The sequence below is a fragment of the Podarcis raffonei genome, chromosome 9 (assembly GCF_027172205.1).
Source record: "Podarcis raffonei isolate rPodRaf1 chromosome 9, rPodRaf1.pri, whole genome shotgun sequence".
Taxonomy (NCBI): domain Eukaryota; kingdom Metazoa; phylum Chordata; class Lepidosauria; order Squamata; family Lacertidae; genus Podarcis; species Podarcis raffonei.
In genome coordinates, this window is record NC_070610.1 from 70,623,484 (window position 1) to 70,649,686 (window position 26,203).

A 26,203-nucleotide genomic window follows, 5' to 3' on the forward strand; every position below is an offset into this window, starting at 1 on the left:
ACCGCTCCGGTGGGAAGGTAAACGGCGTTTCCGTGCGCTGCTCTGGTTCGCCAGAAGCGGCTTAGTCATGCTGGCCACATGACCCGGAAGCTGTACGCCGGCTCCCTCGGCCAATAAAGCGAGATGAGCGCCACAACCCCAGAGTTGTCCACAACTGGACCTAATGGTCAGGGGTACCTTTACCCCCAATGTGGGTGGTTGCTGTGAATCGCAAACCCAGAGAGCTCCCTCCTGTTTCTGAAGCACTCATCTGTTAGCAGCGGTAGATGGGGACAGGAGGAGAGGCAAGATTTCGGCGCCTCTTTTTTTTTTTGCTGCCTATTGCAGAGTGCCGCTGCCAAGGGACCATTACACCAACGAGCATCCTCTTACCATCCTCGCACCAAGTGGTAAGAGTTGGAGTCCAGCAACGTCTCGAGGGTTGACAGTTCCCCAATCCTAATGTTAAGGATGGCGTATGTAGAAACGACAAATGAAATAGTATTCACTGTCACGGGTTGGTTGGTTGCTGTGGTGTGAAATAGTAATTTCATGAAGAATGAGGTTTCTGTTAAGATGGGCTTCCCATGTGGTCCCAGTGGCGGGATGAGACCCACAGTACAGATGCTTCTTCCTAACAAGAGAAACCCCTGCAGAAGATCATGTGGAAGAAGCCCAGTTTTCCAGGGGTGGTTCCTGGTGTACGGTCAAAGTGCAGTGTTGGCTTCTCAAGTTATTACCCTGATATTATAGCAGGGAGCAAGACTGTGGCAGTTATCATGGGTAACATAGGACCTAGGGCCACTCCAGACTGGTGTTTTATTGCAGGCATATTCTGCATCATTTTCTTGCCACATGAATAGTGCAAAAATAGTGGGTGTGTTCTGCTTTATTAGTTGTTCTGCGATGCTTCCCAATGCCACATTATTGATCTCCAGAGGAGCAATAGGAGCGTAAGAAGCTGCCTTATACAGAATCACACCACTGACCCATCTAGCTCAGTGCTATCTGTTATCATTGTTTATTAAATTTATAGAGCACCTTTCATCAGGAGATCACAGGGCGGTTGACAACATAACGTGGACAAGGAAGAGGTGGGCAGTCTTGATGGAGCACTCTTCTCAATCAGTGTTGTAAGTGCTTGTGGAGAAGGAATAATAATAATAGGTTTCCAGGTTTCCAGAGCTGTGTGTAGATTGAACACACTTAAATGGGAGGAACCCTGTACATGCATCTTCCCAAGAGCCTATGTTTATTGAACAAATATCTCAGCAAGTTCAAGGATTTGGCTACATCCAAATCTGGCTCGTGTTGCACATAAGAGGCGCTTGCCCTCAATTTAGACACACTCGGTAAGAAAGCACCCAATTTAGATCATGCTTGAATTCATATAATAAGAATTTGAGGAGCACAATGTTCAGCCGCCCTAGTATTTCAGGCACGAGTCTCTCCCAACCCCTACCTAGAGATGGCGGGGATCAAAAATGGGACCTTCTGCTTGCAAGGCAGACCTTCTGCCACTGAGCTTTGGTCCCTCCCCAGCACAGCCAAAGCAGAACAAAAATAAACCAGAACATTTGTGGCAGAAAAGGTGATAGGATTTTAGCAGGACATTGCAGGATATGCACTGATTGGAAACGAAGCGGCAAGATCGCCCCAAAACATTTGCAGGTGGAAACAATATTGGAAAGTACACCCAATTTTTTTATTTATTTAATTTATTGTATTTGTGTCCCATCCCACCTTTTTCTCCAAGGAGCCGAAGGTGGTACATGGTTTCCCCCCTCCCCAATTAATTCCCACAACAGCCTTGTGAGGTAGGTTGGGCTGAGAGGCAGTAGCTGCTGCAAAGCCACCCTGTGAGCTCAATGGCCTAGTGGGGATTTGAACCCAGATCCTAGACTGACACTGCAACCACTACACCACACTGGCATTGCAAGCACAAATTATTATGAATGTGCGCAATAAAAAATGATGTCTGGAGGGGCCTACTAAGTACTAATGAATTTTTGTATGAATTGCATCGGTTATAATAAACATTATTTCCATCAAACTTTTATTGGCTTGTTGAACTGAAGGTGTGTGTTCCTGATATCCGCTTATATGTACTGAAGACAGCTGTCATCTGCTTTTCAGTCAAATGGTTTGCAGCAAGTTCTGAATGAATCAGATCTGTTAATGGGAAAGTAGACATCCAGCTAAAACACATGAGCTGTGGTGCAAAGAAGGTAGTCTATTTTCTCAATATATTTGTTGAGGTGAGGGAGGGCAGAGGGAGGATAAAAGAGAGGTCCTTGCCTAATACCAATGTCTCAAGATGATGACACTGGCAGTCACTAAATATAACATAAAACAAATGTTCCCTATTTTGAATTTCTAAAAGAATTACATTAACCCAATGACAAACACAACAAACTTCTGCATGTTCCTAATTCTCAAAAGAGGGTTTGGGATTTTTCTTAATTCACCTCTCAGGCCTGGCTCCAACACTGCACCGGGTGAATTGAAGGAGAGTAGCGCTGTGGTTTGTCTTGTGGGTCTCAGTACATTGCACGATGGACTCTTCAAAATGCACATTCTGAATACTGAAAATACCGTGCAACATCTCTTTTTAATATGAGTCAAGGGCCTCTTTCATGAGCCTCTCACTACTTTCCTAAGGTGTTATACCTCATTTTGTGTCACGGAGACCCAAAATCTGTGCAGATGAATTGTATGGAACCACTCTGGAAGCAAAATAGCTACAAGTACTTTTCACTTCTTTTCACTCAAGTACTTGAGCTGAAGTGCTTGGTTTTGCAACAATGGAAATCTAAATGTCCCCTATACATTAAGTACTGTATTTTTCACTCCATAAGATACTTTTTTCCTCCTCTAAAGCAGCAAAGCGGGCGGCTCCTGTCCGCTTTGCTGCTTTAAAGCGAGCCACAGAGGAGGGACAGATGGGAGCCGCTTTGCTGCTTTAAATAGTTTAGTACAACATTTGATTCAGAATTCCCCCCCCCCATGTTTTCCTCCTCTAAAAACAAGGTGATGAACTCTTGAAAAGCTTGAAAATCTCTCTGAGGGGGGAAAGTTCCCTAATTCAGGAATTTGATAATGAGCTTTTCTATTCTCTTTTTTCATTACCTTATATTTTTATTCATCATGGCAGACAGAGGGGAAAGATAAATGAAGAATTGGATGGAGAAGATGTTGTTCAATGTGAGAAGGAGGTGGGGGATAGAGTATGATTGGAACGAGCCTGCCAAAAGCTTAACCAGTCCAGCACTCCGCTTCTCAGAGTGGCCAACCAGCTTCCCAGGGTGCTTCATTGCTGAGTGGGGATTCAAACCCTTGTCTCAGTCAAAGAACTGTAAAGTTGGAAGGGTCCCTGAGGATCATGGATAGGTAAACTAAGGCCCGGGGGCCAGATTCGGCCCAATCACCTTCTAAATCCAGCCCATGAATGGTTCAGGAATCAGCGTGTTTTTACCTGAGTAGAATGTGTCCTTTTATTTAAAATGCATCTCTGGATTATTTGTGGGGCATTCGTTCATATTTTTTTCTTCAAAATATAATCCGGCCCCCCACAAGGTCTGAGGGACAGTGGATTGGCCCCCTGCTGAAAAAGTTTGCTGACCCCTGATAGTCCAACCCCCTGCAATGCAGGAATATGCAGCTGTCCCATACAGGGATTGAACCTGCAACCTTGTCGTTATCAGCACCATGCTTTAACCAACTGAGCTACACAGCTGAAATCCAATGCACTAACCACTATACCATGCTCTCTCTCTCGCTCTCTGATTGGTAATGAAGCTGTGTGACCACCCCAAAACCTTTGCAGGTGCAGCGTTGAAAGCATGTGACTGCCTTGAAAGCATCAGGACCACAAATCACCAGAAATGTGCCATAAAGGTTTCCTGCTGCATTTCAAGCCCCCCACAGCTAGGGAAGGGAGCCATGACATAAAAGCAGCAAACTTGGGGATAATAAAGCACCTTTCTGCCTCTTCTCTGCCCCATTAGCTAAAGTGGTGCTTCAGGTTAAGAACAGTTTCAGGTTAAGAACGGACCTCCAGAACGAATTAAGTACTTAACATGAGGCACCACTGTATTGTGATAGGAGGTTCTATAAATTCCCCAACCCCAAGTGCATAAGGGCTTATGCTGACCCGCAGCAGAGAAGCACCAGCAAGCCCTGTAGCATGGCAGTATTCAGTTTCCTTCCACAGCAATTACCGAGATGCATGAACAAAAGCCGTCTTCTGGAGAAACCAAACACCAGAAGTGGCATTCATTGGTTCCCACACATGCACACAGCAGCTACTATCAGAGGTGGAGTTTGTTGCCTAGGTTATTCCATACGCCGCCAGCCGGAGGGAGGGCGGCTGACTCTCAACGGTTCTGCACTTCAGGAGTCCTGTTCGGCATTCAACTGTGGCCCGTGTGTCGTGTGCAAAAGAAGGAGGGAAGCATGAACTGCAGGGCAGCCCTCAGAGAGAAGCAATGTGGTCCCTTCTCCCCTTGTGTGTGCAGAGCAAGGTCATCATCGCGCAAGGCAGTTCAGCACAACTCCTGGCCTAACAAACGTTTTCACACTTCGCAAAAGACCGCAAGGCACAAATCCCGCAGGTGTCGCTCTCAGAGGTAGGTGCAATGCAACAAGTCCCAGGATGGGACTTTGTTGTTTGGAAATTTATTTCTCTCTCTGCACTTTTAAACATATCTCCTGTTAGCACTGCAGTGGGATTTTTCCACCTGATACCCTCCCCCTTCTTGGATTCTCACACAGGGGCTTTTTACGGCCTTGGTTCCTTTCTCATGAAGCACAGTGCAGAGATATAGATAGATAGATAGATAGATAGATAGATAGATAGATGATAGATAGATGTCCTACCCTCATTGCATACTGTATCAGAGTCTGGGTTGAATTTCTGTTGCAGATTATTTTGGGGGACAACCCTAAAAGTTCCAGATTGAACACTTAATGTACCTGACACCTGCACATTATCACAAACATTACAGTGTGGCTGCTTTTCCCCCTTGATTTTAATATTTTTGTTACTTTTCTGTAAACCCGCTTTGAAGCTTGGTTTGTTCGTTTCAATCAAGTGGTGTATTATGAAACAATCTTTTTTAAAGCCACCCCGTTTTGATTTTATTGGGTTGGTTTTTTTACCTTTTTGTAAACCTGCTTTGAGGCGTGTGGTTTTTGTTTTACAATTATATTTTATTAAGTCTCAACATTTTTAGCATATACAGGCAGAAACGCCATCTCGTCTTTTCTCTGATTTTTTGTCGACTTCCCAGTCTTTTATTCCATGGAGTTGCTGTTTCTCCCCTTCTGTTGCACCTGATCTCCTATCATATCATCACCACAATATTATGATCTAATTACTTCTGTTGCTTTGAGTGGTTTTCTTTGGTGGTTTTTGGCAACCAAGCAGTGTGTTATGACATAAATAAAGAGCAATCTCTTTTTTAAAGCATGACTGTCTACCCCACACCCAATTCTATTGCTTTTCTACCTTTTGGCAAACCCGCATTGAGGTCTTTCATATATATATGAAATTTTCATATATAATACATATGGTGGCGCAGGGAAGGCCTGGGCCTAAGGGAGGCCTCTGCAGTTCCACCTCCCACCAGCAGGGGCTGCTGTGGGCTCCTAGTTCACCTGCCCCAGGTGTGTCCACTTCCTTCCCCTACTTGGATCCTCTTTCAGGTGAGGAGTGGGAAGAGGACAATCCGTAGCAGGTGGGACACAGGCCTTGGGCCTAGGAGAAGATGGCGTTTCCGTGTAGGCCAAGGGGCCAGCCACCCCCTACTCTACCGCCCCTCCCCAAATAACCTTTACTGACCTTGCGGTTCTAAAGTTTTAAAGAATTAGAGCATCTCCGCCTAATGCGTAGTCAAGGGACCGCCACCATCTAAGAGCTACGTTTTTTTTTGGGGGGGGTTACCTATCCGCTCGATTTTTGGCCCGCCCCAGGCCTGGCAGGGTGTTCAAGCAGTCGGACAAGGCTTTTGGAGCATCCAGACCCACATTTTCATATTTAGCAGGGGAGAGTGTTGGGACTTGAAACACAGGGATACCTTTTTCGGGGGGTTTTGCCCTTAGCTTTCCTGTTTCTGAGGAATGTCTAGTCTGGGGCGGATTTTGGTCATCTTTCATCCTATGGTACCCTGAGCGAGGCCAGAATCCGGTGCCCCCAAACGGATCTTCTCAGTTATGACTCTTCTCCGTTTTGCGCCCCTTCGGCTTGGCAGGGGAACTGCCCGCACTGCCCTAGATCCGGCACTGGTGGGTTTTCTCTGAGAGTTATTACAATACAACAGGTATGGACTGTTGACAATTTCACCCCTTCCTCGCAGGACCCAGAGCATGCAGACTCTGTCAGCACAGCCCAGTCCTCTGGTCCCTGGGTAACTGCTAGTGGATTGTGGGTTAGGATGCAGGATTATGGATTTCTTGATTGTTGAGTTCTTAAATCTGCTGTTTTGCTCAAAGGGTCCGAAAGGCCTGGAACCTGCCTATGTCAGCTTGTCAAGTCGCCTTGGCAGCTGCTTCCCTATATTAATTTATTTTATTTATACCCCACCTTTTCTCCTGAACAGGACGCGGGTGGCGCTGTGGGTTAAACCACAGAGCCTAGGACTTGCCAATCAGAAGGTCGGTGGTTCGAATCCCTGCGACGGGGTGAGCTCCCGTTGCTCGGTCCCTGCTCCTGCCAACCTAGCAGTTCAAAAGCACATCAAAGTGCAAGTAGATAAATAGGTACCGCTCCGGCGGGAAGGTAAACCGCTCCGACGCGAAGGTAAACGGCGTTTCCGTGCGCTGCTCTGGTTCGCCAGAAGTGGCTTAGTCATGCTGGTCACATGAACCAGAAGCTGTACGCCGGCTCCCTTGGCCAATAAAGCAAGATGAGCGCCGCAACCCCAGAGTCGGCCACGACTGGACCTAATGGTCAGGGGTCCCTTTACCTTTCTCCTGAAAGAGCAAATGGCATCAATAATAACATGATTTTTTTTTAAAGTGTTCATAAAACATTGTGTTTTAAAACATTATCTCAACCAGTGAGCTCAGGGTTGCCAGGAAGTGTCTTTCAGCCATCTAATGCCTAGGTAAAGGATTTCTTAAAAAAAATCCTGAAAGTCATGAATGAGGGAGACAGGCACACCTCACCAGGGAGAACATTTCACAACAGGGGAAGTGCAAAGGTTCTGTTACAGGTCAGCACCAACCAGGCAGTCTCACCACCCCAGGGGTGGCACCACCAATAAGGTGAATATGTCACAAATACAGAAAATTCTGACATCCTGGTTTTAAATGATTCCTTCTCCCCTCCCAAATCCTGAGCGGTCCTCTTGGTGTTTTTTCCTTTTTCACCTTTTCAGCCAGCTTCATTCTTTCTTTCTTTTCTCCTATGCATTGGCCTTATATGTTGCATTTTAAAAGAGAGTCAAGAAAGGCAGATCCCAAACATCTTATAGTACTCTACACTACCATATTAATAAATGAAAGAAGACTGTATGTGACATGCCCTAGAGAGACCTTGTTACTATAAAAACATATTTAAACACTGCTAGTGCTCCTCTTCGCCTGTTACTGAGCTCAGTTGTCAGCTTTTCTTAGGTCACCCCTCAAAGCTTGATACTGAGTGTGGGGGAAGGGGAATAAAACCATTTCAAAAAGAAATAAATATATGTATTTCAGCCTTGTAAATAAGCCCCCCTCCCCAGTAGCAGCCTGCAAAATAAAAAATACTTGCCTTTTTTATGCTGCTGAAACCACAGCAGACTGCCAAAGGAAGGACAGCACACACAGGCTTTCCCCCCATATATTTATTGATTTTCAAGAATACAGTGTTATGTAAAGAAATAAAAGTTAAACTGCTACACCTTTCCTCCCAATTCTTCACCTGCCCTTGAGTGTCTAGATTTCTTTATCTGAGTTAAGGTTAGTATAAACTCCATACTTTTGTAACTGTCCGTAGTTTCTTCTTCACCAGCCTGTTTTGTCTTCCTCCATACCCAGTGGGGAAGTTGAACAGGATGATGAAGGTGAAACCTGCTAACTCTCCTGGAGAGAATTCCACACACTTAGCTGCATGGAATTCCGGGTTGCCAATGGCAACAAGGTGAGTGTTTAAATACAAGACTCTTGTACACACTTGGGGATTTATATCTTTTCCTTCCATCAATATACAGTAGCTAGATTATTCTAGACAATGACCCCTAATAAGTGTTCACTTTGTTCCAGAGCATCGAAGTTCACCCAGGCTTAGTTATTCTTGCAAGACCTCCCATTCATTTGTGGTTGCACAGGCACAAAAATGTAATTTATTTATATAAAAAGGTTAAATGTCTACAACATAGCCAAAATATTTTCCTGTGTGTTAACTGGATTGTGCCTTTTAGAGAATCAGCAAAGCCTCCCTTTTCCCTGGTGGATGGTGGTGGGAAGATCCCCTGAGAATGTTCCCCTGATATGTTTTTCTGGACAGTGCAAAGGCAAGATATTAGCATCTTATTTTCGTCAATGCAAGTGCTTTCTGACATCCCTCATTTTTAATTAAATATTATGATCCTTCAGGACATCCAGGCTCCATGAAACATAAGGCAATTGTATTATTTTCAAGAACTTTTAGGCAGCTCCCAGTCCAGCACATCATTAGCACAAAATTAGTCCTACTCTCCTTGTCTTCTGCATCTAGCCCCTTTGGCAAATTCCACATCACCATTGTTTGCAGCTCTTTGTTGAAACATCTAAAGTCCTCCTGACTTGCATGTGCATCTTTGAGACTCTGTGAACCAGCAAAGTTGCTGCACTTTGCTGATTTGTCATCCAGCGTATTGAGCATAATGCGCTGATTGGTGATCTGACCAAAAGGCAAAAAGGCAAAGCAGTCACATGTATCTGGCTTCGGTCTGCATCCTCTTGTGTCGTATCTGCATAAGCAAAGAATTGAGCAAATTTATACTACATCTTTTAAACTTGAAATTGGAAGCTGTATCCTGAAAATGTGAAATCTCTTATCTTGCTTTTCTAAAGGTTCTGCCTTCTAAAAGTATGTGCGACCTTTGAATGCTGATAAAGTTTATATCTATTTAGGTTTGTCGTGAAATCCTTTTGCGGTTCTTGGAGAGGACAAACTCCTTTTGAGGTATAAATATTTTGGTGGTAGATCAGATTTTTATTGCTGTTATCTGGCACTGGCTGAGTAAAGGGGCGTGTGTATTTAGTTGAATTGCCCTGCAGTTCCAGAATTCTTTGGGGAAAGCCATCCACTTTAAATGTACGTTGTGAGTGTAACCACTGGGTATAATGGGAATAGTCTCAAATAAATATACCTCTTTCCCCCATCGACACAACCAGGAAAAACACTTTTATTTAAAAGCCATACACTTATTTTCATTCATTAAAATATTGTTCCCTTCCAACTATTCAGACACTACATAGAAAGCCTGAAAAGGCAAGGAACAATAAGGATAAAATGAACAGCTAGGAAGGAATCATGATGGGGTGGAAAGTTAGGTCAGTTTCATGAGGCTTGGGAGACCACATAAAATGTGGTTGGTCCCTGATTTCCAGGTCGCTCACCTGTTCAATAGTACAAGGCAAGGTGTTCATTTTTTAAAAAAAAGTTATAGTAAAGAAGCTTTCTCGTGAAAGGAGCTTTTCTTAAACTTTTTGTTTGTTTTGAAATGGAAAAGAGCAAAAATATGTACCGTATTTTTTGCTCTATAAGACTCACTTTTTCCCTCCTAAAAAGTAAGGGGAAATGTGTGTGCGTCTTATGGAGCAAATGCAGGCTGCGCAGCTATCCCAGAAGCCAGAACAGCAAGAGGGATTGCTGCTTTCACTGCCCAGCGATCCCTCTTGCTGTTCTGGCTTCTGAGATTCAGAATATTTTTTTTTCTTGTTTTCCTCCTCCAAAAACTAGGTGCGTCTTGTGGTCTGGTGCGTCTTATAGAGCGAAAAATACGGTAATATACATAAACAGTTTGTTAAAATATGTAACATTTAAGAACCATGGATGGATTCCAGAATAAATGTATCCCGTGTATACTTGTAATGCTCTTGCATTCATTTGTATATTTTATCACAGAGGCTTTCTCAAATTGATTTCTTATGAAATAATTGTTGTTGTTTGCAGGTTTTGCAAAAATGAGCAAGAATATTAAAGAACTAAGGTAGTACCTGCTTGCTTTTACCCTGTTACAGAGGTGTCAATAATCTGCAGTTGACAATTTGAGCACAGGAATGTCCTTGATAATTAATAGATTCTCGGGAGAATTTAATAGTAAAGTATTTATCTGTTAGTCGACACTATCATTTCTCAGAAAGGTCCAGCAGACAGTGCATGTGTTAAGGTGTGAAGTGTGCAAATGCTTTTAACTGTCACTGTACATTTAGGAATGTGATCTGAATGAAAATATTAGGCCAGATTATGGAATTAATATACAAGTAACTCACATTTTGAATGGGACGCGGGTGGCGCTGTGGGTTAAAGCCTCAGTGCCTAGGACTTGCCAATCGAAAGGTCGGCGGTTCGAATCCCCGCGGCGGGGTGCGCTCCCGTCGTTCGGTCCCAGCGCCTGCCAACCTAGCAGTTCGAAAGCACCCCCGGGTGCAAGTAGATAAATAGGGACCGCTTACTAGCGGGAAGGTAAACGGCGTTCCGTGTGCTGCGCTGGCTCGCCAGATGCAGCTTGTCACGCTGGCCACGTGACCCGGAAGTGTCTGCGGACAGTGCTGGCTCCTGGCCTATAGAGTGAGATGAGCGCACAACCCTAGAGTCTGGCAAGACTGGCCCGTACGGGCAGGGGTACCTTTACCTTTTTAACTCACATTTTGAGCTCCCGTTGCTCGGTCCCAGCTCCTGCCAACCTAGCAGTTTGAAAGCACGTCAAAGTGCAAGTAGATAAATAGGTACCGCTCCGGCGGGAAGGTAAATGGCGTTTCCGTGCGCTGCTCTGGTTCGCCAGAAGCGGCTTAGTCATGCTGGCCACGTGACCCGGAAGCTGTACGCCGGCTCCCTCGGCCAATAAAGCGAGATGAGCGCCGCAACCCCAGAGTCATCCGTAACTGGACCTAATGGTCAGGGGTCCCTTTACCTTTTAACTCACATTTTATGGAAGGGCTCTGTTTTGGAGTCAATGCGTAAACTCAAAATCACATAAAGCCAGGAAACCCCAGAACTGCCCCCCCAACCATCTATACCTGTCTGGAGTGGGCCTTGTCCACCGCCTTGCTTAGCAGGCTCTGGTTGAAGGAAGAGGGCTCAGAAAGTTCTTTCCACAGTGTCTTTTCCTGTAAGGTGCAAGTCACCTGTAGGTGGTGTAGTTCTTCTTTGGCGATCACTTGTAGATTGTAAGTAAGATTGTCTCACATGAACACTGTCTTAACGGTGTGTCCGTAAGTGACTGTGGAGGCCAATTCTGGATCCACACGTCCTTCCAAACCTACGTGGGGACATAGGTTTCCGGGCTGGAGTTGATCAAGGTGAGAGTTTGCCAGACATGCCTTCATCTTTGCTTGTTTCTCCCTTTTGCCCTGAGTTTGAGCATCTTCAAAACCCACGACACCTTTGGTAAAGGCTGTCCTCCAACTGGAGCACTGGAGCACCAGTGTTTCCAATCTTCTGTGCTTATACTGCTTTTTTTTTTTTAAGATTTGCCTTGAGAGCATCTTTAAACCTCTTTTGTTGTCCATCGGTGTTTTGCTTTCCATCCAGCATAGTCTCTACTCATATGCAGCCTTTTGACTCCACAGGGAAGCGCTGCAAAGGCAAACCCAAGAGACCTTGAAACTGCAGGAAGAAGCAACCAAATTCTCAGTGGAATCCCTCACACGTCAAGGGTGTTCCTCTCCTTCAAACCTCTTGACAAATTCAGGTATGTGCAACCTGCATGTACATAAAGTGTAAAAATGGAGAATGCCTTGCAGTTGACCATAGAGGCAACAAGGTGATTTCAGAGCTACTACTTGCGTTCAAAAGATGGATGAAAAGGTTAAGCCTCTTAAATTTCAAACTGGCAGCCCTGGCTAAAACTCTACAAAAAAGTGAGTTGATTAGATCAGTTTAGCAAGAGACTTAATTTTTTCCCCCTATATATTAAAAAAAATGGAGCAAAACTCACTTCAGATATGTTACTTACTCGAACCAGTTCTTCATTCAGACAATAAATACCCTCAAACTGATCTAGATCTATGCTCAAAAGGTTGGGATTTTTATACCATTCCAATAAATTAGATACCTGACTCAATAAGGTAATCAAGTGTAATAATAATAATAATAATAATAATAATAATAATAATAATAATAATTTATTATTTATACCCCGCCCATCTGGCTGGGCCTCCCCAGCCACTCTGGGCGGCTTCCATAAAAACCAAAAATACAGTAAAATATCACACGTTAAAAACTTCCCTGATAAGCATCCTGCTTAAATTTTCATATACCCGATTCACTCTTTAAAACTATCCTCCCAACACTTATTCTACATTATTCTACAATATTATATATTGCAACAACAAAAAATGTTATAGTTAACCCAATACAAATGAAAAATAGGAAAGGTTTATATGAAAAACAGGAAAGTTAAGAGTCTGAGTTTTCCGTCACATCTGTAGCTGTCATCCAGTTGATACCCTCATCAAGCCCAATATCTGTGGGCCCAATACATCCTTTTCTTTAACTGTTTGAATAGTTCTTTTCCTGAAGCTTGTGTATGCTCTACACACCACAATTTTAGAATCTTTCCTGCAAGTTTGTGTTCAAAAATTGTTTGGCCTATGAGCTTTGAAGTCTACTAGTTCCAGTGCAACTTCTACGCTCACAGATAGGAGTTGTAGTTTTTTTGGGTTGTCATGCCTTCGTGCCATAATGAGCAAAAGCACTGCCCTAAACCAATTGCTCCTTCAGTGCTGTATGTATAAAAGTCCTTAATCATATATTCCTTCTTATTCCTAGGATTAATTCATCATATGGTTTCTCTTTCACAGAGATACAGTTTTCAGCACCCTTAACAAACTACAGTTCCCAGAACGCAGCCCATATCTTGCTGCAGTTCAGACAAACACTACAACTTCCACAAGGTTATTGTCTCTTGCTGTTGGCATCTGCCTGTTAGGATTCCTGCTCCATGATTGCAGTCATAGGATTGTTGTCTTTCACATGACGGTATATGTTTTGACTCTACAGAGTGGGAAGTGATGGAAACAGGATGTTTGTGTTACTGTGTTCCATGAAGTGGGACTATTGTCCTTTGTTCTTTTTCTCTTTGCTGTCTGATGCTAGAGAGAGAGGGAGCCATGTTGCAGTGCTCCGTGTGTGTTTATATGTAAATAAAGTAGATTAGCCAAAATGCTGAGTCACTGAGGTCTGTCACACAAGGTGCGCAAATTCTGCGGAACCCTAAGTGTGCCGGTGTCGGTTGGCATCAGGCGCTGTGATGTTTGGGCTGAAGAAAGCTTATGAAGCTCCCGAACGATTGACCAATAGGGAGGGAACATGCCAGTCGGGCATGTGTCTCTGCCAGGGTCCTACTCGAGTGTAGGCTGAACTCCTGACACTGCCTGCCTTGAGAGTTACTGGAAGAGTGTGCCACAGGAGGGTGAAGTCAAACTGTTGGAGAGTTACAGCGCCTGCTGTGGCTGTAGAGACCAATACAGGAGGGACATGTTTTGTTGCAGCTGGGGCAGATGAAGGCATCCAGTTGTGCTGCTGCAGATGCACCGTGGTGTTTCATCTCTCTCTGCGGTCCTCACAGCGGTCATTCCTCCTCTGGTCACTAACCTGACTGCCTGTCTCCAGGCACTGCGGTCATTTGCAAGGGTTCCCCACATGGCAGGCTTGATGTCTGCCAGCCTTCATGTCATGTTTGCACACATCTTTGTAGCACAGAATTGCTCTGCCAACGAGCCTGGTGGCTGAAGCTAGCTCCCCGTAAGGTGCATCCTTGGGGCTCCTACCATCTTCTACTCTGTGTACTTGACTCTAATACAGGGGTTGGCAAAGTTTACCTCGCCAGGGCCAGTTCGCTCCAGAGAAGATCCCTCCGTGGGCTGGATCGCACTCGCGATTTTTGGCGTCTGCGTCTGCACAGATGCAATTTTCGGTGCCGCGGAAGCAAGTCCACGTACCACGCTGCGGTGGTTTAGCGCAGCGCACGGGGACTCGCCAAGCAGGTAGCTTGGTTCAGGAGCAGCTCATGAGCCAGTTAAATGACCCCCGTGGGCCGCTTGTGGCCTATGGGTCTTAGGCTGCCGACCCCTGCTCTAATACAACAAACGATACAAGCAACACGCAGATCAGTATACTAGATAGCACTGTAATTCTTATTGCATAATATACAGGATTTAGTAACAAAAACAAAACGTGTACACTTGTAAATACTGTTAATATACAGTGGTACCTCAGTTACATATGCTTCAGGTTGCAGACTCTGCTAACCCAGAAATAGTGCTTCAGGTTAAGAACTTTGCTTCAGGATGAGAACAGAAATCGTGCTCCGGTGGCGCAGCAGCAGCAGGAGGCCCCATTAGCTAAAGTGGTGCTTCAGGTTAAGAACAGTTTCAGGTTAAGAACAGACCTCCGGAACGAATTAAGTACTTAACCCGAGGTACCACTGTATTTGAAATCAATTGAACACACGTCTATCAATCTTTGAAGGTCCGTAGAAGTATAATAAGTCTATGGTTGAAACAAAGTAATAGATGCTATCCTGTGGGCTAAGCGGTAAAACTTTTTTTAGGCGTTCATGGTGCCGATGTAGTAGGTGAATAAAAACGGACAGTGATCCCGGATAATCTGAGTGTTTCGCTGGAATCTTCTTCAGCACAACTACAAATGAATTCAAATATGAAACAATGACCTGTGTACATGAAAACTATATAAACTTCACACATTACAATCCATATGCTACAACTACAATAAGAAGAGCACAGGTACATACCCCATAGATTAGTAAAATGCACAAGGAGCAGTGGATATGTAACCACTTCTACCAGTTGCATGATACCTGAAGCATCAGTAACCATTCCCCGGTGGCGCTCATTACAGGGAGAATGAATTGCAGTAATTCAATTTAAAGGTACAAAGCAATATAACAACAATAAGAAAACATCAAATAAAACAATTTAAATCCAGTTCAGAATTGAGTCCTTCAGGGTGAATGGTCTTAAACATAAAAATGAACTGAGATTCTTTCTGTCGTAGCCGTTTTTCATGATCTTGTCTTTTGTTGATAGTTTTCTGATTCACCCACAGTACTGTGAACAGCAAATCCCTATCAGAATGATTCTGTGATATAAAATGCTCAACCAGAGGAGCTTCCAACACACCACACCCTGCTCTAATAGCTAACCTATTGTTTGCTCTCAATTTTTTTCTTCATGGATGTGAATGGTTGTGGAATAGGCAAGCAGCCAGTCACTGTTTACTGCACTTGAACCACTATTGCTACTGTTTCACTTTCTTCAGCTGCCCTGAACATCTTTGTTGTTTTCCATAGGCACTTCTGCATATAAGAGTAACCCAAATGCACCATCTTCCAGGCTCGGCATACTGATGGAGGGCTCCACAAGTTCTACCTGTAGTACAGCCCCTGCTGCTGCTGCTGCTGCTGCCACCAGCAGTAGCCCTCCCAAAATTTTATACACTAAATATGAATTGGACATTGACATGGAGACTGGTAAAAGGCCCAAGAAATGTCCAGGGAAAGGGAAAGAGTCCATTGAGTCCATCTTGGAAGAATATTCTCAGCAAGTCAGAGATCTGCAGAAGAAGCTAAATGAAGTGAGTTTCAAGCTTGGCAGAAAGGCTCTCAGTGTATTGATTGTCATTTAAGTGCGGCGGGTGGATATCACAACCACGGCAGTGTTTTCCCTGCACTAAATGTGGTGGCGGGAGAATCAAAACCGTAGACCAAGGTAACTTAAGTTTTGCACCAAGAAAATCTGAATGCAGCAGATTGGGATCATACAGGAAGGGTTTTATAATTGATTATAATTTTTTTCAAAATTTCATCAACTTTTAGGAAGTTTTAATAAAAACATTTTAATAAATAAATGCACACATTGATATTGGTTACACTACCAAAATGTTGGGAACTGTTTGTTAAGGGTAAGGAAGCCTCTCTTCATCCCAGTTCAGGAGCCCAGTTTAACTAGTTTAGTTTTTATTCTGCAGATATGCTTTCAGAGCCTGGATTTTAATCTGCAACTGCATGCCTTCGTGTAGTGCATGTTTGTGAAAATGAGGGGGTGTTTTTTGAAGGCTAGGGATAGATCAGACTCCCTTTTATGGCTGGTTCTGTTAAATGAAAATGGTCTGCCATGTCTAAATGATACCTTTTGCGCTCATCAGATTAGCAAAACAGCCAGAGCCAGATAATTCATCATGGAAAACTGCAGCAAGCCTTCTCTTAATTACAATTATCTGACTTCTGCAAATCGGAAGATCTGTCCTAGAGCAGTGCCGCCAATATTTGCCTGGCTCCATTTCCCAAATTGCATTTTGTCTACTGTTAATACTGTTTCATGATCTTATTTCGCTTCCTGCAGGCTACAGAACAGCATGAGCAACAGAAATTAACTTTAAGACAGACAATAATTGAGTTGCAGACAAACCTTCGGGAGGTAACGAGGGAAAAAGAGTCTATAACTGATCTCAGGTGAGCACCCTCATGGTACAAACTAGAGAGGGTATCATGGACTGGTTCAACACAGAGGAATGGCGTGAGAAACCAGCTAGGGAGCCCCCAATTGAAGAAGGCTCAGAGCCCAGGGAGTGGTGGTAGGATGGTGATGAGTGGTCAGAGGGAGAAGACTGGGAGGAGGTGGTGTTAGATGCTGAAGAGGTATCAGGGCTTAGTGAGCTTGGAGAGTCTGTGGCAGCGATAGGTCAGGCTTATGAAGAAACATGGGTGTCTCCGCCTCCTGCAGCAACACGCTCCCCTCCCCTTGGTCTCCCAGAACCAGGAGAGGCATGAAGCGAGAGGAGCAAATACAGACAAGCAAGCACAGTCTCCAATTGCTTGGGGGAGGGAGGACCCGGAAGAGGAGAAGACACAGCTGTCTATGGGGAGGCAGGGACCTTTAGTCTCAGCAACTACTTCATGGGGGCAGAACTTGAGTTGCTGTGCTCATTAGGCCTCCCATGCCTGGGCAGATCCAGTTTTGCTTATAAGGGGTTAACTCCAGCTTGCTCAGTGTGATTTACTGCTGGCTCACTCCTGTCAGGGGGCCACAGTTCTAAGACCATTTGCATATTCCAATTGCAGCTTCCCAGCTAGGCTCTAAAATTATGACCTGGGATCAAAGAAAACATCTTGGGAATGGCCCCATGCCCTGTGCAACTCAGGTAGCTGGTATTGTTTTGCAGACCTCCCATTTCCCCAGGTAGTGGGAAGTTCCAGAGTCAATTTGCTACACGGTCAGTTGTCTTGTGACGATGGCATATCAGAAGTTTAACAGTGGTTTCTTTTTCATATTGCTGCGGGTTTGGGGGGACCAGGGGCAGAAAGCTTTTACAGCCCAAGAGCCACATTTCTTTCTGGGCAACCTGCCAAAGGCCACATGCCATTGGTGGGTGGAGCCAAAAGCAAAAGTGGGTGGGGAGACCTATGTAAATTTTACCTTTGTACAATAGTCTAGGTCAGCATAGAAGTGTACCCAGAATAGCACTAAAAGACTGAAGCTGTACACCTGTTTGAGACTGCAAAAGAAACCACAAAACACAGTTGTGGGATGTTGTCAGAAGCCCCTGAATTTGCATTGCATGCTTCCTTTTCTGATAAATAGGCGAAAAGAGTCTCAAACCCAAGAGGATCTCAATTGCAAGCTGAAGGCTACAATCAATGAGCTGCAAACAGCCAATCACCTTCAGGAAGAGATGCTGAAGGAAGCCAACAATCAAACAGAACATCTGAAAAAGATGGTACAGGGCCATGAAGACATCCTCCAGGAACTTCGCAATGTCCTACTGGCCTATGAAGAAAGTTCAGGAAAGAAGATCTTTGATCAGGAGAGCATCGCCAACCTTCACGTCTGCAACCTTCCCAGGGCTTTCAGTAAAGTTCTGCGAGATCTAGATACAGAGATATCCCTGCTCAAAGCGAGGCTTACTCCAGTAAGTGCCCTTCAACTCATTCTGAATGAAATTTAAGCATAAGATCACTGTGTACTCAAGACAGGAGGGAATCTGGTGGCATAACCAAGGTCATATTGACAGCTGGATTGTAACCAGGTAACGGGAGCACAAGCTCAGCTCGCATCCTGTGGTCATTTTTACACGTGATTATCCTATTTCACAGGATAGAATTAGGTAACAATTTTGGATCTAACCACAGTGGCATCTCTTTTCGTTGGCCAGTGTCATCGGCCACATTTCAGGTGCGCAGCCATGCACGCTCTGGTCCCTTTGAAAACACTGAGGCTTAAATGCAGATAACTGGACTGCACCTCTGATTGGGCTCTGAGCCAGACCTGGTGTGAAAACGGCCATTCCATGTGTCAAAATTTGGGTCACCTCTCACTCCTATTAAGGCTGGAGTTTGGAGCTGGGGGTGGAGATTCAAAGGGCAGCAAAGGCAGGTGGGAAGGGGCACTGAGCTCCTGCCAAATCTCACCCACCTCTGCCCAGAATGAATTCTTACCTCCTGTCATTTTTTTTTCTTGCTGGGATTTGACGAAGGCAGAACAATCAACTAAGATTTTAATGGGTGTTAAAGCGCAGGTGGCGCTGTGGGTAAAAGCCTCAGCGCCTAGGGCTTGCCGATCGAAAGGTCGGCGGTTCGAATCCCTGCGGCGGGGTGCGCTCGCGCCGTTCGGTCCCAGCGCCTGCCAACCTAGCAGTTCGAAAGCACATCAAAGTGCAAGTAGATAAGTAGGTACCGCTTACTAGCGGGAAGGTAAACGGCGTTTCCGTGTGCGGCTCTGGCTCGCCAGAGCAGCGATGTCACGCTGGCCACGTGACCCGGAAGTGTCTCCGGACAGCGCTGGCCCCTGGCCTATAGAGTGAGATGGGCGCACAACCCTAGAGTCTGGCAAGACTGGCCCGTACGGGCAGGGGTACCTTTACCTTTAAAGCCCTAACATGAATAAATTATTGTTAATAACCGCAAGTATTATTATTCTCTTATTTATGCAGAACCGCTTTTTCCTCAGAGAGACTCCACCAAACTCCAATTAAGTTAAATGCATCGTTAGTTTGACCTTGTGCATTTATTTATTTTATATTAAATAGCCACAGTGAGCCCAATGTGGACCAGGACTATGGCATGGTGGAACAGGGGTGTTTTTAACCATGTATTTCTTTGTCAGAGACCCAAGAAAAATAGCAGCTTACAACAAATAATGCAGATGGCACCAATAAGGAGTTTAAAAGATGTAAACAGAGACCTTGAACCTCTTCCTTTTCTTCTGCTGGAGTTTTGTACATCCTCCTAGGGTGCTCCTCCTTTCCGTGTCTGCAGCCAACTTCATTTGCTTTGGTTGGAGTGCCTCCAAAATGATCCAGTTTCCAGTCCGAATGCCTCATCATGGTTTATTGGGATCCAAAGGCCATGGGAAACTCTCATTACTCTAATTAATGGTTCAGTAGGGTATGAGACCAAACTGCGGGAGGCAGTGGAGGACAGAGGTGCCTGGCGTTCTCTGGTCCATGGGGTCACGAAGAGTCGGACACGACTAAACGACTAAACAACAACAACAAGGGTATGAGAATACATTTTGGCCTGGATGGCAAATGGCTGCAGACCCCCCCCCCCCAGTCCAAAGAGCATCAGTCTCTTAAGACAAAGTGACATCAGGTGTAGGACAGGTATAGTCACGCCTCCTTGCTGAAAGCTGGATTGCAGGTGCTGCCAGTCAGCTGATCAATGACACCTGCAAACCCCTGGACCTATGCCTTAGCAGTCCGGTTTCAAACTACAGGAAAATGTCTCACCCAAAGGGGGTCAGGATCAGGTCGGTTTTTCCAGCCCAGCATGCAAAACGTCCCAGTTTCAATCAATAGCATCTCCCTTTGGAGAATCTTGGGTAGCAGAGCTGGGAAAGAGCCTGAGACCTTGGAAGACCCATTGCCTCTCTGAGGAGTCAACTAGGCTCATTCATACTCATGGTGTTATGCTGCTTACTTCAGCCTTCCCTAATCTCTGGGCCAAAACGTCCACATGCTTTGGACCACAGTTCATCCCAGGCCATTGGCCATGCTGGCTGGGCCTGGCAGGAGTTGTTCACCAAAACATCTGGAAAGCACACAGCTGTGAAAGGCTGCAGCCAATCTCATACTTCCATAGGATGAGTGTTGAAGCCTCTGAACCACAGCAATCTCTTCCCCTTGGTAACGGGCCTGGCAATTAAGATGACACTGTGGTGAATTGTGGAGCACATACAGGACAGTTGTTGAAGCCTCTGTCAGGTGGAGAAAGAGCCAAGTAGAGGCATTTTCTTCTTTCAGCTACTAGGCTCTGGCAAGTACCTTGGAATTAGCAACGATGGGAGCAATAACCACAAGCTTATCTTGTGCAAATGTGGTTGTTGTTTGCATCCTTCTGTCTCGAGAGACAATGGAGTGCGACTCTGAGGGTAAAGTTCGCAGCACCAATGTGAACTCCCCAGGGTGCAAGCCGGGCAGTGTGTATGGAGGTCCTGGGCTGACCAGTCAACAAGGCCTGGCTGATGTGGTTCAAAGGAAAGCAGAACAATACGTTTGGCACCAGCTTGACTGCAGGAGTTAGCGGAAAGAGGCATACAAGACGCCATCCAGCTGTCTTAGGGACTCGACTCTGGATTTGTGTAGGGTTTATTCCTTAGCCTTTTCTTCTTCCAAAGATATCCTGCCAGGCAGTAGAGGCTGACAAGCCTCATATGCCCTCACTTCCCTCTACAGCAGCCTTTCTCAACCTGTGGGCCCCCAGATGTTGTTGTACTACAACTCCCATCACCCCTACCTAGCAAGGCCAGAGCTCAGGGATGATGGGAGTTGTAGTCCAACAACATCTGGGGACCCACAGGTTGAGAACCGCTGCTCTACAGCATGGGTAGGCAAACTAAGGCCCGGGGCCGGATCCGGCCCAATCGCCTTCTGAATCCAGGACAGTCCAGGAATCAGCGTGTTTTTACATGAATAGAATGTGTGCTTTTATTTAAAATGCATCTCTGGATTATTTGTGGGGCATAGGAATCCATTCATTAGTTTTTTCCAAAATATAGTCCGGCCCCCCACAAGGTCTGAGGGACAGTGGACCGGCCCCCTGCTGAAAAAGTTTGCTGACCCCTGCTCTACAGCATGTGCAGAAACCACCTTCTCCACTGTTGTACCTACTATTGGTCTCATCTGCTCAATCCGCCAGAGCCTGTCATCGCCTGCAGGAAAAGTCCCTATCTTGCTGAGGGTTTGAGACCCATCAGCTACCCTCACCTGGTTTAGCCGGCCAATCAAAGCTATTCCCTGGGGTGTGGCTGCTTTTGCATGATGACAGCTTCCAGGAGCCCCAGGTGAAAGCTAAGTGCCAGGTGGGGACCAAAGGTGGACAAACTACCCCAGAAGGAGCACAATATGTCCCCCACCAGAGGCACTAGCCCTCATCTGACACCCCATACACCTCCCACCCCACCACAGATGCAGCTGGAGTTACTCAAAATACACAGTCAGCACTGATTGTCTGTTAATGATAAACCACCATGTGATCCTTATCAGTCTAAACATAGGAGTGCTGAATCAACAAACTTCACTATCCCCTTTAATGCTTGTGCTCTGTAAATAGGCCGCTGTAAGGTCCTTTATGAGATACGCTAATTGCTCACTTGGTTGTGAATCATGACTGTTTATTAATAACAGATGGAAGAGCAAGTGGACATGGTGAGGAGAGAATCACAGTGCAAAACTGAAGCTTTGCTTCAACAGCAACAAGAGAGGTACACTGTGCTCTTATCTTCTTCCTCTATATTTGTTTAGAAAATAATTCATAAGACTAAAATTTAGAACAAAGAACAGAAAATGACTGCATTTGTCAAAATATGCTGCCACCTTGAACTCTCAGAAGAAAGGTGAGATAGAAATCTAATAAATCAGTAAATAGTCCAATAAAAGCCCATCCAGTTTCATAGACAGGGAGAGTTCCCATTTCTTTTCCCACCTCACTGCACATCCACTCTTAAGTTAGAGAAGCTGGCCTGATCTAGAAACAGTTGTCAGCTGAGACGAGGTTGGCTTGGGAAATACAGAAATTGAGCAGGCTGAGAAGTCTTTTTAGCAAACACTTCTATGTTTTTGCATCTTACTAAAGCTTAGGAATTAGGCTATTTCACCTTTTAATCCCTTTTATTTGTGGCCTGCTGACCTCCTCTCTTCACCCCTGTTGCAGAGAAGGAACCACAAGTTATTAGTAAGATAAAACAAAAAAAGGTTTACTTACATTTCAATGCAGGCGAAAAATACAGCAAAATAGTATGCAGAAAATGACTTCCAAGTTACAGTAAAATAAAAGTTGGTAGTCTCAGTAACTTGGCTGAAACCAGGAGCTTCAACAAAGCATGTTTGCTTAGCTTGGCAGCATGATGGAAGAGAGTAAGTCAGAGGCAGGAGGAAGTATGAAATATTATCTCCTTTGCTACATAATTCCTGCCCAGAGGAGTCAAGGGAAGTGGGCACACAGAGGGTCCTCTTTGAAGTTTAAGAACCCTCTCTGTACTAGCCCAGTGCTAGTCTAGCAAAACATGATGGCTGAACTCCCATCGGGGATAAATGAAAGACTTTCCTCCCATGGACCGGGCTGTGTGCAGAATCTTGGGAACTGTAGTTTACCCCTCACAGAGCTGCTATCCTAATAATAATAATAATAATAATAATAATAATAATAATAATAATTTATTTATATCCCGCCCTCCCTAGCCGAAGCCGGGCTCAGAGCGGCTAACAACAGTAAAATGATACAACATTCTAAAATCAGTTCATTATAAAATCAGTTCAAACCAGATCAATGGCAACCATTGGGCTAGAGTTCTGTGAGGATTGCCAAAGGAGGGGGTCAGGCTGTGCCCTGGCCAAAGGCCTGGTGGAACAGCTCTGTATTGCAGGCCCTGCAGAAAGATGTGAAGTCCTGCAGGGCCCTAGTCTCCTGTGACAGAACGTTCCACCAGATTGGAGCCACAGCCGAAAAAGCCCTGGCTCTGGTTGAGGCCAGCCTAACCTCTCTGTGGCCCGGGACCTCCAAGATGTTTTTGTTTGAAGACCGTAAGGTCCTCAGTGGGACATACCAGGAGAGGAGGTCCCGTAGGTACGAGGGTCCTAGGCCGTATAGGGCTTTAAAGGTTAAAACCAGCACCTTAAACCTGATCCTGTACTCCACCGGGAGCCAGTGCAGCTGGTATAGCACGGGGTAAATGTGATCCCACGGTGAGGACCCCGTAACACTTAACAAACTTCAGTTCCCAGGATTATTTGGGGAAAAGATGTGAGGTGTGTACCCAGCCTAGATTGTCCCTGAACACAGAGCTTTACTTTCCCTACAAGAATGTACAATCCCAGAGACATTAGAAATCAAGCCCCCTGCTATCTGCATTGCTTCATCCTAAGTTGTGTCTTTATCACTCTAAAGCATGACTGAGGATTTGTGCTGTGCCTAGAAAGCACGAGGTTGAGAGGTTTTCTGCTTCACACACCCTTTTTAGGCATGGGTCCGAGCAATTTTCCCCTTGCCTTGTTCCCTTCCAAGGGAAAACCCATTCTTTAGAGGTGGAACAAATTTTTCTCTGGGGAGCAGTGGGAAGCAACGTGACAAAGTGAAGTGTGGATAAGCCCTCTATTTTTGCCACTGCCTTCTCTACTGATAGATCACTGATGTCTTACTATTGCATTTCTGTTTTTTGTGGGGGGTTTTTAATAACAGTGTTGAGAGACTGATAAGTACACATGAACAGGAATTGGAAGCTCTGAACGAAAAGCTGAACAGCTCTCGCAGCCATGCAAGCAACATCGAAAGCCAGCTGGAGATCATCCAGTAAGTGTCTCAGTAATGCTGTTCTGCAAGTACATCACTGAAAAGTTGCAAGCAAACACTGTCTGGTGAATACACAGAAACCCTTGATTATACCAATGCAGGACACGGATTGTTTACTAGATTTCTCTTAGGATTCATTAAACCTTTTAGGGTGAGAATTCTGGGGTGGAAGAAAGCTGGTTAGGACCCCTGCCCTCCTGCTTTCCCAGTGTAATGCAGTATAAATTTAAGTAGAAGAGAAATTCTAGTGACACAGGAATAATGTGTAGTAGGCTATAGCTGCAGCAAATTTAGGGCTCATTCACATTTTTGCTTGATCCATATCTTGAATGTATTGCATTGTTTATCAATTAATTCCCCTGGGTCCGAGAACTTTTTTCATTGTTCTGTGGCTGTGCCATGCCAAAAACTGATCGTACCCCCTGAATTGAACCTCGGTTAAGCAAAAACTCTCTTCAGATTTTTCCCACATCTGTGAAAATCCAATTCATTGTGCAATATATTTTTTGGAAGGCACAGCTTGCAGAATAACAATAAAAGCTATTGGAAACGGGATAATCAGTTGTTGTTGTTGTTGTTCTTCATTCATTCATTCATTCATTCATTCTCCGCCCATCTGGCTGGGTTTCTCCAGCCACTCTGGGCTGCTTCCAGCAAAATATTAAAATACAATAATTCATCAAATATTAAAAGCAGTACACCAGGCTTCCTCAAACTTGGCCCCCCAGATGTTTTAGGCCTACAACTCCCATGATCCCTAGCTAGCAGGACCAGTGGTCAGGGATGCTGGGAATTGTAGTCTCAAAACATCTGGAGAGCCGAGGTTGAGGAAGCCTGCAGTATGATCAAAATATGAGTCAAGTGAAAGTGCAATTGAGCCCCATCCTGTGCTCTCTACACAATATAAATGTGAACGGCACAATTAAAGTTATTTGGAATATTAGGAATCTGAAATATTTTATCACCCAGTAGTAAGCCATTGCAGGTGTACTGTAGTTATAAGTCTGTTTTATGTATTCCATTTCTGAAGGGCTTGGGAGCTGGGATAGCTCTGTTGGTAGAGCATGGGGCTCTTAATCTCAGGGTCGTGGCTTTATGTCTGCACCATCATCTCTGTACATGTTGCACTTTCACATTGGTTTCAGGTTGTTCACTTTCTCTCTTCCTTCTACTATATTTTTTAGAGAGCAAGCAAGAAACCAGAACTCATTGTACATGCGACAGATCAATCAGCTGGAAAGCACTGTGTCCTCGCTGCGTTCTGAGCTCCGAGAATCAAGGAGGATGTCTCAGGACAAGGTGGGTTGCAAAATGATGTTGGCGTGACACTTGCAAATTAAATTCTGTGTATGTGTTCTGTGATCGTGAATGTAATGCATTTAGTATTATCCACCGGGACAATATAACACCGGTCCTAAAGGATCTTCACTGGCTCCCAGTACGTTTCCGAGCACAATTCAAAGTGTTGGTGCTGACCTTTAAAGCCCTAAATGGCCTCGGTCCAGTATACCTGAAGGAGCGTCTCCACCCCCATCGTTCTGCCTGGACGCTGAGGTCCACCTCCAAGGGCCTTCTGGCGGTTCCCTCACTGCGAGAAGCAAAGCTACAGGGAACCAGGCAGAGGGCCTTCTCGGTAGTGGCACCCGCCCTGTGGGACGCCCTCCCATCAGATGTCAAAGAGATAAACAACTACCTGACATTCAGAAGACATCTGAAGGCAGCCCTGTTCAGGGAAGTTTTTAATGTGTGACATCCTAGTGTCTTTTTGGTCTTTGTGGAAGCCACCCAGAGTGGCTGGGGAAACCCAGCCACATGGGCAGGGTACAAATAATAAATTATTATTATTATTATTATTATTATTATTATTATTATTATTATTATTATTGTAGTAGTAGTAGTAGTAGTAGTATTTTAGGGTGGTGAAAAAGGTTTGTCCTCATGTTTCTGGTCTCCAGACTTCTCACAATGGAGGTACACAAAGAAGGGCCTTCGACAATGATTGCTTAGAGGAAGGTTATACAACGGTACCTTGGTTCCCGAACGGCTTAGTTGTCAAACAAATCAGCTCCCAAACGCCACAAACCCGGAATTAAGTTTTCCGTTTTGTGAACGTTTTTTAGAAGCCGAATGTCCGACGGGGCTTCCATGGCTTCCGATTGAGTGCAGGAAGCTCCTGCAGCCAATCGGAAGCTGCACCTTGGTTTTTGAACGGGCTCCCGGAACCAATT

The 26,203-nt window shown here is 45.0% G+C and overlaps 2 protein-coding genes across 7 annotated transcripts in view; both read left to right on the plus strand.

The window, feature by feature from the left end:
• The first annotated feature begins 4,060 nt into the window (after positions 1-4,060).
• On the plus strand, positions 4,061-13,891 carry LOC128421481 (uncharacterized). Of its 3 annotated transcripts, XR_008332325.1 has the most exons (5): positions 4,086-4,607; positions 9,076-9,127; positions 10,121-10,157; positions 11,740-11,861; positions 12,973-13,888. XR_008332325.1 is itself a non-coding variant. In XM_053404367.1 (4 exons), exons 1-4 carry the CDS (start codon positions 4,204-4,206, stop codon positions 13,181-13,183), a joined length of 789 nt encoding a protein of 262 aa, XP_053260342.1. In that variant the 5' UTR covers positions 4,061-4,203; the 3' UTR covers positions 13,184-13,887. The 3 variants fall into 3 exon arrangements, 1 of the variants encoding a protein (XP_053260342.1); XM_053404367.1 differs by lacking the exon at positions 10,121-10,157 and having other exon boundaries at positions 4,061-4,607; positions 12,973-13,887; XR_008332326.1 differs by lacking the exons at positions 9,076-9,127; positions 10,121-10,157 and having other exon boundaries at positions 4,082-4,607; positions 12,973-13,891.
• Positions 13,892-15,474: 1,583 nt separating this feature from the next.
• The window catches only part of CCDC158 (coiled-coil domain containing 158), a 39,123-nt gene continuing 28,394 nt past the window's right edge, over positions 15,475-26,203 (plus strand). For 3 of the 4 annotated variants that reach the window (XM_053404334.1, XM_053404336.1, XM_053404337.1), the window contains exons 1-6: positions 15,475-15,766; positions 16,534-16,643; positions 17,773-18,100; positions 21,815-21,891; positions 23,865-23,975; positions 25,160-25,274. In XM_053404334.1, coding sequence (XP_053260309.1) covers positions 15,539-15,766; positions 16,534-16,643; positions 17,773-18,100; positions 21,815-21,891; positions 23,865-23,975; positions 25,160-25,274 — 969 coding nt within the window. In that variant the 5' untranslated portion in view covers positions 15,475-15,538. The remainder of the gene's footprint in view (positions 15,767-16,533; positions 16,644-17,772; positions 18,101-21,814; positions 21,892-23,864; positions 23,976-25,159; positions 25,275-26,203) is intronic. The other variant, XM_053404335.1, reaches the window with a different exon arrangement.

Bases quoted from the DNA above. Each gene is read 5' to 3' on its own strand.
- LOC128421481 (XM_053404367.1), top strand. From the start codon at position 4,204: ATGCATGAACAAAAGCCGTCTTCTGGAGAAACCAAACACCAGAAGTGG. The intron at 9,128-11,739 runs GTATAAATATTT...TTGACTCCACAG, and splicing joins GAGGACAAACTCCTTTTGAG to GGAAGCGCTGCAAAGGCAAA. The intron at 11,862-12,972 runs GTATGTGCAACC...TCTCTTTCACAG, and splicing joins AAACCTCTTGACAAATTCAG to AGATACAGTTTTCAGCACCC.